We start from the raw sequence: 13,160 nt of genomic DNA on the forward strand, positions 1-13,160 counted from the left end.
AACAAAGCCCTGAGAAACTACATTACAGTACACACATGTACTCTATGAGCATGCTCATAAACATGCCAAACAACTTGCCATAGGCACTCATTTTCACAAAGCCTCTACTTGAATATGTTCCCTTTACAAAAGACAGAATCAAATTATAAGATCAAGCATCAGGAAAGGATGTTTGAGTCTGCTCCAAGTCACAAGTATTTTCCTTTGACTTGATCTTTTAACCACTGCTCAGGGAAACTCTGATCTATTATTAGCTCCTGAGCGCTTTCAACAATGTGATCTTGATTCAAGGGAGCCAGCATGATTCAATTACAAGTCGTTGTAGAGTGGAATCTGGGAGTGAAAATGGGAAGAGATCATCTGCTTGGGGCTGGGCCAGACCTTTCTAAATCAGACAGAGACTGAGGCCAAAACACAGCTGTGATTACTAGTTCCTACAGTTACTACAGAGTGCTTGCGAACACTCCTCCCTTGTGTAGTTTCGACCCAAAAGCTGGAAGTGAGGAAGCCCGGAGGCACTGCAGGAAGCAGAAAACTCACTTGGCTGGATCAGGCATCTGAGTGCAGAGGAAACGGAGCGACTGGAAACTTTTGCGGATGGAGTGGATGTTGGCCATGCCCATGAACACCACCTCACAGTTTGGATAGTACTCTGGAACAAGAAGAAAAGAAAGTTGAAACAAACATTTACAAACTCCATTTCAAGATTTTTATTTTAATCATAGAAAGTGTAGCTTACAAAGCTCCTGTTTTCACATGAATTAATTTCACATTATTTAATTTATTTTGCTGGTGTTCAGTGACTAAGTTGAAAGGATGTACCTGGGCATTCACATCCTCCCCCCTTGGCCCTATTGGCTACGGCAGCGGCATAGGATCTGGCATCCAGGATCAGTAATTTGTGAGGCTGGATGGCCAATGTCTCTACTTCTGAGCTGTTGCTCATGGAAGATTCTGACACAGACAGAAAAAAAAATGTAGAACTTAAATTTAAAAGTCCTTAAAATAGTCATCCTGCAAAAGCACATCTCAGTGATACTCAAAATACTTAACTCAAATATATTTCAACTGTTCACTGTACCTTTTGTAGTTGGCAGTCACAAATTATATTCACACTCTCTAACAATCACATAAAACGTGACCATAAACGATATATTTATAATAAATATAAACATGTTCACAAATGTAGAGGGTGGTCTTTACCTGGCATTACCTGTTTACAAATCATTGGCTTAAGTGAATCTTATAAGCTGTTCAAAACATTTCTCCCTTTCAAGTTAATTCACTGAATAATTAAACTACCGATAATGTGTTTTTAACTAATGCTGCTCCCCAAACTAAATAAGAACTCAACAAAACCCCCAAAAAGCAGGACCAGATCTTTGCATATTTTACCATGTTAAGATACGTCAAACAAAAAGCATTAATGGTCAAAAGGATTTACTGTGACATTATACATGATGCAGTCAAGCGGACCTTTATCCAATCAGTTATCACTAGGATTTAAAATGGATCATCTACAGACCATCAGAACCTCCATTTGACACCAAAAAGTGTTATGAGCAGTGTATCTTCATGAGCCTGTAGTCTCACACAAACCTTGACAGATCACATTGCTCAACAGTGTCTGCTGCCAAGCTACACAGATAGCGTAGCAAGGTCTCTGCATTAAATATCCATCTGTGTGCATTCATGGATATGTTTAGAGTTGGAGGTGTATGCATTTGTGTGGTCAAATATGTGTAACTGAGAAAGAGAGAGTTTGAGTGAGATGGCATGAGAGAGTGAGGGACAGTGTGAGAGCTCTCACCGAAGTCTGTGTCCGACAGGTCAGTGCCATTGGTGTAGCTACCATTGGACTGGAGTTTCCGGGAGCTGCCGTCTACAGCACAGGCTTTGGCAATGGACTGGACAAGGTGCTCATCATCTGCATTCCTCCAGCCCCACCAGCTAACCTCAGGCTGGCCACAGCGGGCGATCACAGCCCCTGTACTCTGATGCCTACAGGGGAGCATCAGCACGTGGAAAAGTCAGCAGGGATGCAACAACAGACTCCACTGTCTGGGCACATTTAAAGGGGCACTGGACCTATCTGGGTGAAATCCTTACCGGGAGAGAATGTCACTTTCTCTGCTTATGGGAAATATATCATGGTTGTGTACCAAGATGAGTATTATGTTCCAAAGATGGTTTCCTTTCCCTCACAGACACAGAGGCCCATCATAATCTTTTTTAAACTGCCTTTTTTCATGGCACTTTAGTGGTAAAAAAAAATATGCCACTCTGGACTCTGGGGGACACGCACCTGTAAACCACAGCAGGAAACCTCTTCCAGGAACGGAAGGCAGCCACATTCTCAAGCTCCTTGTCAGTGATCCAGGCTGGCACCAAGAGTTGCTGAGGATAGCTGGAGCAGAGCCTGCCAGTGCCAGGGGAGAGAGAAGAGCAAGGGTTAAAAAAGGGGAGTGAAAGACACACAGACAGACAGACAGAGACACAGAGAGAAAAAGTGCCTCAGGGCTGCGATGCATCAACAAAGCCTCTGTCTACAGACACCTAATCCTGGGCTTGGCCTTTATCTGCACAGGGCTCGGCACTAGTGGAGTACAATAACACAGCCACCCACTGTCTTACACAAACAGTCTGACCCGTGCTGTACGCCAATGAAAGCAGAGGACAGAGATCTGACTTCTAGCTCAGTGTCAACACTGCGATGCGCATTCAGAATGAAAACCACCATTACCTGAACTTGCTGTTGATGTCAGAGATCCTCCAGGCATTTTGAGTATCAAAGCCCATCCTCTCCACTTCGTTCTTAAACCAGGAGGTCACATGCTCGCCTAACAGGGCAGAGATGTCCGATAAGACCACACAGAACGAAGCAGAGCAGACGCTCCGTAAAAGTAATCCAAGAGCACCTCAGGACCATACCTGGTCTACACAGCTCCCCATGCTGTTCCTTCTCCCCGGCATACACTTCCATGCACCAGGCATGAAAGGCAAAGGAGAAGAGGTCCTCCAGGCGAGAAGGAGGGCGCACCACTGCAGACAGGCGCTTCAGCCACTCCTGACACTGCTCAAAAGTGGAAAACTGGCACCTAGAAATACCCAAAATGCAAACATTACACTTTCGAAAATATGATAACTGTAATTTAGAAAGGAGTTAAAGTCAATACCAGTTTTAAATACATGACCATCAATACATTTCTGAGACAATACTTATCTAACAAGATACATTCCATGCAGGAAGTAAAAAGCACTTTTCTCTGAAATATAGAAAAATTACCAATTGTATGATATGAATAACTCTATTTGGTTTTCTTGAGCTACCCCATGCCCAATCAAATTTCTCAATCCATTTTCAAGGATTGCAAATTTGCATAGCTTTCAATATCTTGTTTTCCCCCCATTCTATCAATTTTTCAAAATCATTTCAATTGCAATTTCCAAATAGGGTACAGCATCAATAAGTATTGTTTTTGCCACCCAAGTATGGAAAAAGACGTAAAATGAGGGGGAAAAAAACTACTTTAAAATTGACAAAAAAAAAATTTGTGTGTATACACATCACTGGTCCTACCTGACAACCTTACAGTCTTTACAGGTGACATGAAGCTGAAACATGTCACGGCACTCCACACTCTCTATGAGCTGAAGAGGGACCTGTGGAGCAACAAAGAAGGGAGGTAAACTTTAAATCTAATCACACTCTGATATAAACCCTAATATGGCAGGTTGGCTTTTCTCAAATCCATAGGACATAGCATGTGTTCAACACTAGCTCTGTAAAGGGACACGTCTAGGCAAGTTGACCAAAAAATTTACCAACCAAATACATGCAGTCAATACAAGCAGTGTGTAAGACCATAGAAGACAAATCCTTTGCGCTAAAGTAGGGCTGGGCGATATGGTCAAAATGAAATATCACAATATCTTTGATCCAATACCTCATTATCGATATTATCACGATATTGTAAGGATGACTATTGGTGCTTTCATAAGATACTTACATACAAGAGACTTTTGCTAGTCATTACTAATGTGCATATGCTGACAAAACCGGTAGAAGCAAATACTAGAACAGCTAAGTCTAACAAGTTAAGAATATTTCATCCCTTTACTGTAATGCAGCCTTTCAAACCAGGAAGACAACTCACAATATTACGATACCCAAAATCACAGATATCTAGTCTTATACCACGATATCAATATAATATCGATATATCGCCCAGCCCTAGCTAAAAGCGAGTTAGTAGTGGTCAACGCTATGTAGTTCACAGTAAAATGCAATCATGCCATGAATCAATCCTATGTACTGCAACTCTTTTAGCATTAGATCAATATCAGTACAAACTGCGTCGTCTTGCCAGCAAGGCACTAACAGTAAGCCAGTTACAACCTGTCAAGCCAAATAGTGCATTTCCATTCATTTTCATAATTATTCATAACGTAACATCTAAACAAACCCTATTAATATACATTGATACAAATATACAACATTCCTCGCTGTGGCTATGTATAGGAAAATGAAACTAAATACTAGATCCCGAAGAGCTTGTATCAACGTTACCCTGCTGAATTTAAGTCCAAGTGTTAGCTTTTACAAGCAAATTCTGTCCAAAGGACAGAACTGTTAAATGCTCGTGACTTATGAGCATATTTTGAATACTGCAGGGAAATAAGTAGGCTACTTTAACTAAGCTGGTGATCAGCTAACAGCATTCCATTGCTGTATAGTTTATAAGGGGCTAGTGTCACCAATGCCGTTTTTCTAGACATAGCAAAAAACCATGCATAACAGACAGGCAGCCATCAGCGGGTGGAGGCACAAGTGAAAAAAACACATCTACGCTGGATTCAAGCTCCCAAGACTTCGGTTCAGTGTTTAGAGCAGTGGTCATGTCATTGCGGGCCATGACTCTGCAGATTTTTCAAACCAAACTCTACACCAGCTGCATTCACTGATAAGACCCCCCTCTCTAGTTGAAATTGTGCCATTTGGCAAAATCCGCTTAGAGAGTTCTCGAATGGTATGAATATCTGCAAACTCTTGGCATTCAATGGCAAATGAGTGAAATGTTGCAAGTAAGTATTGCTGGGGCTTTAATCCTAAGTGTATGTTTTTCCATTTGCATGACAAGTCCAGCACTTGGCCTTTGAGAAAATAAAAGTGTGTACCCCAATTCCTCCAGTCATCAGCAGGTTAACAGACAGGCGCACACACACATTACAGCCATGTTACACACGCCGTGCAGCGCTTCTTGGTACTTACTGACACCTCACAACAACAATTCTGCTATCCAAAACAAAACAGAGGGAACAATTAAAAATAAGGTCAGGATTTACTTATTTAGGCATCCATATTATCCCCTCTCTACCTGGTTTGTATAAGGCCAATTTTACTCCTTTAATCCAGCGTATTAAGCAGGATCTCACCCATTGGTCCAGGTTCCCTTTGTAATTACTGGCAAGGGTACACCTATTTAAAATGAATGTGCTACCAAGCTTATTATATCCATTACAAACGGTCCATATATTATTATCGCGTAACTCACTATGAGTTGAATAATGCCCTCATAGCCTTTCTATGGCAAAGCAAATGTGCGAGACTGAAACTGGCCCACCAACAGCTTCTGCTGGACAAGGGTGGTTTAGCTATTCTAACATTAAACTGTACCAACTCTCATGACTCTGCAGCTATATCAGAGACTGGTTTCAAAAAGACCCAGAGTCTACATGGCTTGATATTGATAAGAACCGGTATCCGCTATACCTCTGAAAAATGTATTGTACATTTTTAGGGAGTGGGTCAGTTTAGCTATATTCTAACCCAGATTTCCCCCGGGTCTAGAGCAGAACTCATTAAAGACACTAGGAGACTGTAGAAAACAGTTCAATCTTGACTTCTGATCAGGTAAAAGATGGGCACACAATCCCGGCCACCTATTTTTTTGGGTACTTACAGTTATGCAACTATAGTGCATCCACTTTCAAACAGTCTCAATACAGTGGTGCAATCTCCTCTTCAGAACAAATATTAATTAATCGAGAGGACTCAACCAAATTAGTGACACGACTCTACAGGTGGCTCTCCAGGACAGTGAAAGACAGCTAAAATTAAAACAGAATGGGAGAATGACTTTGGGATTGAAATTGAAGATAAAAGAATGGGATGATATGTGGCTCACTAAATCACAGACTACATATTACCCCAGTGAGATGCATAAAATGAACCCAGATCTATCAAAGTTTTGTAATAAATGCAAGATTACAGAAGGCACATACTTTCACTGTTGACACAATTGATCAAACAGGGAACATTTCTCCTTCAGCATGCATTCTTGGTATAGATAATCCCCCAAAATATTCCTTCAAATTCATTAAAACTTCTGAAAATTGTCCTAGTCTGCGCTAGGAGAAGAATTTTATTAATTTGGATGTCGGAGGAACACCCAAACATTTTACTGTGGATAAGTACAGTGTTAAGAGTTCTCTTGAAGCTCTCACTTTCAGAGGAACCTTTTCAATTTTAGTTGTAAAATGACTCCAAACCTTTTCAGTTTGAAGTCATTTTAGAACTTACTTAAGACCTGACCGTTTACGAATATTAACAGCAGGGCTCTGTGGTCTGGCGTGGGGACAGTAAATATTTTATTTTCAATGCATTGTGTTTATACATTCCTGTTTTGTATCATCATTAGCTTTTTCATGTCAAATCTGTCATGAACTGCAAACCTGTTGATGTTTAAATAAAAAAAATCTGTATATATACATATATTTCAAATAAACGACAACTGGTTTAAAAATCATCCCTAAGTGCTACTGTCACCACACATTCCATATATCCTACAGCTGTGGCTTCATTTTTGCTCTCTAATCTACAACCACAATCTGGCCGTCATCAAAATTCCTAAACTGCTTGTTAACAGGCCTCTCAGCACTCGTCCCCCACTGCACTCCCTCTCGGCACCTCCCACCCCACTGGCAGCTCTGCGAGTGCTGAAAATGCTGCCATGTGATGCTAGAGTTTCATTAAGATTGGAGTTTCAATCCAGTCTTAATGTGTGAGGAGAACACTGGCTCCATTTGATGCAAGTATGGAGATGGGATGTGAAGCTGGAACTAGGAACTGGAACTGGCTAGTTCAGGTTTAATTAACCCAGACCGACACGTGACACAAAATAAACAGAAAACAACCAGAATCGCCAACTAGAATCACTTGAAAAATCCAACACATATAGCTGATCTGACAGAACAAACGCAATGGGACGAGAACATGAGTGAACAAGTATTGCCATAACACCTAAATTTGAACAATTTCTCAGGTGCTGCAGTAACAAACTTAATCATTTTCCAACACGATACTACAAAAAGACAAGGCCATACACAACAAATTAAACAAAATAACCTAAAAAATGACATAAAATTACGTTTACATTCCTTTTTACAATGAGTACTAGTGCAACACTAGAGCCAACATGCTAACATCTGAATAACATTTTGCTGCGTGGCACAAAAGGTAGTGTACTGAGAAATCCTAGAAATGGAGAGGACTGTTCTTTTTTTCCTTTCTGGAAAAGTGACTGGACCTGGATAACAAAGCTGGCTTCTCTCTAATGTGGTGAAAAGGGGAGAGGGTGTGACTGTAATGCATCCCTAGTGGAACCAATGCAACCATAGCAACAAATGGAGAGAGAACGCTGGACGAGAAGAATGTGGAAACGGAGCTGATGGAGAGTCAGGCAGCTCTGTTGCGATGCCCATCAGCCACGGGTTCTCCAAACAGACGGGCCGCTGGACAACAACGCCGGCACACTGGACACAGCTCTGTCCATTCACTAAACACCAAAGTACACATCACACAGCCTAAAGTTGGGATGACATAATTTGTTCATCAGCAGTTTTTAGTCGCTTGCTGACCTTCTGTTTTCCGTTTCTCAACACACTGTTCACTTCTGAGTGGTACTAACATTGACGACGGACTCTTTGAACTTGATGTGTAGGCGGTAGTTGGACATGGCGATCATGGCATCTTCAGCTCTCCCCACGTACTCTGTAAACTCCCCGTGCAGCTCAGGAAAGGGCACCTAGCAACACAGCAGATAAAAACATCTGAGAGTGAACCACACAACCAGGTCACAGGTAAAGATGACATACACACAGGGTAGTACAATTAGGGAAAAAAGCAATACCTGCTTTGCTATATTGTAATCCCAATTACTCATACAGACTATTAAGCCAAATGATTTGAGGAAAAAAATTACTTTTCTGCACTGTTCTTATATGCAAATTTTGATTATCTTCAGATACAGTGGGTGTTCTCGATAAACCAAAGTATTTCAAAAATGAAAATACGCCAGGATTCAATGATAGATAAAGAGTAATTGATTGATTGAGAGTTTGATGATCAATTGCGTTGCCTAATGGACAGACAAACCCTTGCATTTACATAATTTTTGATCCCTTGACAAACTGGGGATGGCAGACATTGGGTCATTTCAAAATTAATCTATTGGCACTGTTATCAACAAACCTCAAGAGAACATTCCTTAATTTTCTCTTGAAAGACAGCACAACAACCTATGGTTCCTCAAATGAAAACAAAATGAACTCAGCCATGGTGTAAAGGTTATGTAACTAATACCAGAGGACACAAAACCAGGTGTTTATGCACAACTTCGGAAGGAACGGGGTTTTACAGCATACAATAGCTTTGCCTACCTGCATGTTTTCTTCTTCCAAGACAGGGGATTTCTTAGGGAAGATCTGATTGGCCTGGATACACTCCAAGCTTTGTTGCCCCTCCTCCTCCTATAGACCAAAGATCAGGAAATTAACTCTGTTTTCACTAAATTACTAACATGGCAATCACAATCTTCTTTCACTTTCATACTTTAGACCAGTTTACATCTGTCTTTTGGAATCTTAGTTTATCTGGGGGAGACTAGTTTAGCATGCATGTTATTTGTTTTTAACTGTTTCCTAGCACTTACATATAACTACAAACCCATTAACATTTGGGAGCTATTCAGTATGACCCCAGTTTTCTACTAATCGCCAATGTGAAGCTTTATGGAAGCAATAGGGTGTTAAGTGCCTTGAGTAAGACTGGTCACACACAATTAATTGGCTTTCACAATATCTGGAAAAGAAGAAAATGTCACAACTTATTTCAGCAGATAGCTCACTTTAAGATAAATTTCACTGTTGGTTTTGTGTATGTGCAATCAGTACTGATGAGCAATGTAGTCGATTTAAGCAATAAAGTACACATTGCGTACTATATTGATGGAGAAATCGCTGTTGTCCTGCTCACAAAGTCTTTCCTAGCGCCTACACCTGCTAGAATACATTGCTCGCAAACCTCTGTATCGCCGTCCATAAAATCCTCTGCGTTAATGTTTTGGGACATCATTTCCATCATCAGAAACATAGCTTAGCTGAGTGAATGAGGATGTGTTTTGCTTGTTTTTTTAACAGCAAATTTAGTAGATTAGAGTATTAGAAACCCTGCTCAGCTGTAGTTTTTCTGGCCGTCAATTGACACCATGCTACGTCACTTGGAAGCCATAAAATCTTGGTTTCATTACTTCTCCAGACATGCTTCAATGTGCTGCATCGATGCATCTTTGTATGATCACCCTGATCTCCAGCTAGACTATCACATACTGTCCAGTCTCGTCTTATAGAAGCAATACTACTGACCATTTAATAGTAATTTCTTAATATTCTCTCTGGCTGGTGTGTGTGACATACACACACACACACACACACACACACACACACACACACACACACACATAAATATACACATATATAATCCAGTGAGTCAAGAATTAACTTGACTCACTGGATTATTTTGCTCCTTATTTGTTGAGCACTTTCCCTACCGTTGGGTGTTTCTTTTAACAAAGTTATATACATATATATACATACACACAAAAATATAAATAAATAAATATAGTAAGCAAGCATAACAATAAATAAATAAATTTGATGAATAGCAAAATATTGAATACACACACATATTATATATACACATCCATCCATCCATCCATTATCTGAACCACTAATCATGATCTCAGGGTCATGGGGATGCTGGAGCCTATTCCAGCACACACACACACACACACACACACACACATATATATACGTATATATATATATATACGTATATATATATATATATATATATAGTCGTCAGACGATTTAGCCTTTGGGTCTTAAGACTGGGCTGTTGTTGCGTTTAACTGTCAGTTAAAATAAAATAAAATAAAACTCAACCTTTCCTCTATTGCAATTGGTCTGCCACAAAAAAGTGGTTGATATTATGTGCGTCAAATTTTTCTCAAAATTAAAATGTTCTTCCTCACAGACTAAAAAAGTGGAAGTTGTCATTTTACTGGCACTGCTTTGCAGTTGCCCTTTGGTCACTCACCATTCACTTCCATGTGAAAAAGACAACAAAGGAAAATTGTGTACACAGACTAAGTGATTTTTAGGGAGCTAGTGTCTGATCTTCACCATACATATTTCAGTGGAGATCTATAGACAATCACTGTGTCAGAGTCATCATCAGTAGGTAGAGTTTAGTCAGGGGATGGAACAAGCTGCTGAGACAAAGAGAGATTAAGGTGGTCTGCAAAGATGGCAGATAAAAGACACGCGCAGTGTGTCCCTGTGGGAAGCTGGCTCAGCGTGACCTACCACTGTCCATGAGCCAAGCTGACACAGAACGTTGCCATGGAAGGAAGAGCACTGTGCTGGGGCCAGCCAGGGGGCAAACACAGGACAGTGTGCCAAAAAGCACAAGAACGCACTTACTTTCTATCTCTCACACATACACATCCTCTGACAAGCAACACATCCACTTCAGTGGTTATGTTCCTACACAATACAACAACTGAAGTTTCAGCAGTCAAAACTGAAAGCCGCCCTGCTGAGACAGCGGCCCGAGTGGAACTTTGACATGGCTGTAGCTGCCATAACAGTCTGCCTCCTGGTAAACAGAGCTGATTAAAAGTGGAAATCAATGGAGAGTTTCCGATTCTGCAGACAGCACACAGGCCACACAAAAGTTATTATGCAAAACATGCATGATAATGATGCACTTTACCATGGCCCCTGTGAAGGAGTATGGGTCACCCAACAAGGAACTCAGGCCTTCCCCCTTTGAAACCAAACCTCAGTCTATGAAAGATAAAAAAAAAAGAAAAAAAGAATTATGGACAAGTACAACTTGTAAATACATATATCTATGAATGATTATATTTTAAGGACTTCTTTACATAAAGCAGCAACCACTTACTTAAATGCTGCCTCACCTTATGGTAAAGTTGCATGCCTAACCGTTCCCTTAGTGAAGGTATACCTTTTCCCTTGTTAGCATGAGATGGGCTTGAGTGTAGCTCGTGACAACCGAGATCATTCTTAAAATTCATGTAGGTAATGCTTGTAGGAATAAATCCATTTCAGAATAATAACTGGTTGTAGACTCATTGGTTATTTTGGAAGACCTCATCACCTGCACAATGGATTTCAGGTCAACATTTAAAAGATTTTTGTTAGTTTATTAGAGTATCAATATCAACAATTTTGAATCAAAAAGTATTTAGGACTGAGCTTTGCAATTCAGCAGATCATGTTATGTTAATCTATTTGAAATTTTTCAATTCATTAAGCAGAAACACAACTGAACATCCCTGAAAAGCACTTTTGCTTACATCAACATATGTGTTGACGTTAAAAATATCTTAAGAAGGAAATAACAGTTGTTTACTATGAAAAATCACCTTGTAGTGCTTGATATACACCTTTACTGCCAATTTTTTACACACACCTGATAATCCTGTTCCAGTATAAAAAGTATAAATCATGTCTGATATCAAGAGAAATAGTTCCAGGTTCTTGGTAATTAATACTTTACATTGGCCGCTGCCACACAATGATGAATGCAAATAATATAGCTAAACAACTGTAAGAGATATTTGATTGTAATTCAATTCATACTGTGGCACTCAATAATGATATAGATTGTTGTACAAAGGGCTTCTATGCAAGTATGAAATATAATATGAACAATGTTTGCTGACAGTTCTGTTGCTAGCGTTAAGTCACATACTCTAACATTTGTGTACTCTACCTTCAAAGAGATTTCTGCAGCTGATCATTTACAGAGACAGCGAGCCAATAACTTTCAAATAAACCGGTAAAATTAAGCCTATAAATCATCTCCACAAATGGGAATGGGATGGAATAGAATTTGTATTTAAATTACATCAAGGAGTATTAAACTGAAAGGAATGCAACTTGGTACCTACCCAGTTTACCATCAAAGAGATACTTTTCAGATGACTCTTGCAAATCACCAGTTTGGATCACAGTACTAATTTAACAAGTGATAGACCACCCTTGCTGTTTCCTTAATAAAATAGAATTGTTCTCATGATCATTTTTCAACTTATGACAGCCACATGAACGCAACACATTTAGTTGTCTAGCTAACAAACTTATGTCACCTGATCTATGTAGCAAGTCTGTGCAGTTCTTCCCTTGACATTTGTTTTAACTCCATCTGATCACGAGGGGATATGGGGGGGGGTCATGCGTTTGGAATAATTAATTATATTGATGGACGTTAGGCATAAAGTAGCCCATTTTGACTGGTAGATTTCAAGCCCCTGGTTGGGTGGTCATGTTCTAAAAGGTTCAATAGCAAATCCGTCCCATGTTAAATGGTACCACAATGGAAGACAGAAAAATGTAGGTGCTGACAATGCATTCAGGCATATTCAGTCAAATGCAGCATATGAGAGTAACACCAATACTCGCGTCCTCTGTTAAATAGAAAGTTGAAAGCTGAAGACACCACACAAAAATAGCAATGTGATCCAAGGCTATCCCTGGTCTACAACCACTTATTACTTACCACAGACAATAAGCAATGAGTTGTCCTGATGTGCCTGTTTTAAAACTTTCAGAAGTAGAACATGGAAATCTGTAGTAAAAGAAAGACAAACATGAAACATGGTAATAAGGCAATGTTTTCATTACAAACTACTATATTTGACAAAGCAGACTTTTCACTGCAGCATTCGACCTACAATAGTTAATTAAATTCAGTGGTATAGCTCAAAATGCAGCTGCACTGGAGGTTACAG

At 39.9% G+C, this 13,160-nt stretch overlaps 1 protein-coding gene across 3 annotated transcripts in view; it reads right to left on the reverse strand.

Annotated features, from left to right (window-relative positions):
• mtmr3 (myotubularin related protein 3) overlaps window positions 1-13,160 on the reverse strand; it is a 30,870-nt gene that overhangs the window by 15,600 nt on the left and 2,110 nt on the right. The window contains exons 2-13 of one of the 3 annotated variants that reach the window (XM_056274750.1): window positions 12,929-12,997; window positions 11,325-11,524; window positions 11,117-11,190; window positions 8,722-8,811; window positions 7,971-8,087; window positions 3,581-3,663; window positions 2,932-3,098; window positions 2,744-2,840; window positions 2,306-2,419; window positions 1,811-2,001; window positions 823-954; window positions 541-652 (exon numbers count right to left, since the gene is read on the reverse strand). In XM_056274750.1, the coding sequence (XP_056130725.1) occupies window positions 541-652; window positions 823-954; window positions 1,811-2,001; window positions 2,306-2,419; window positions 2,744-2,840; window positions 2,932-3,098; window positions 3,581-3,663; window positions 7,971-8,087; window positions 8,722-8,811; window positions 11,117-11,119 (1,106 nt within the window). In that variant the 5' untranslated portion in view covers window positions 11,120-11,190; window positions 11,325-11,524; window positions 12,929-12,997. Of the gene's footprint in view, window positions 1-540; window positions 653-822; window positions 955-1,810; window positions 2,002-2,305; window positions 2,420-2,743; window positions 2,841-2,931; window positions 3,099-3,580; window positions 3,664-7,970; window positions 8,088-8,721; window positions 8,812-9,364; window positions 9,415-11,116; window positions 11,191-11,324; window positions 11,525-12,928; window positions 12,998-13,160 lie in introns of those variants that run through there. The other 2 variants (XM_056274742.1, XM_056274734.1) reach the window with 2 other exon arrangements.

This window comes from Lampris incognitus, chromosome 1 (assembly GCF_029633865.1).
Source record: "Lampris incognitus isolate fLamInc1 chromosome 1, fLamInc1.hap2, whole genome shotgun sequence".
NCBI classification, from domain to species: Eukaryota; Metazoa; Chordata; class Actinopteri; order Lampriformes; family Lampridae; genus Lampris; species Lampris incognitus.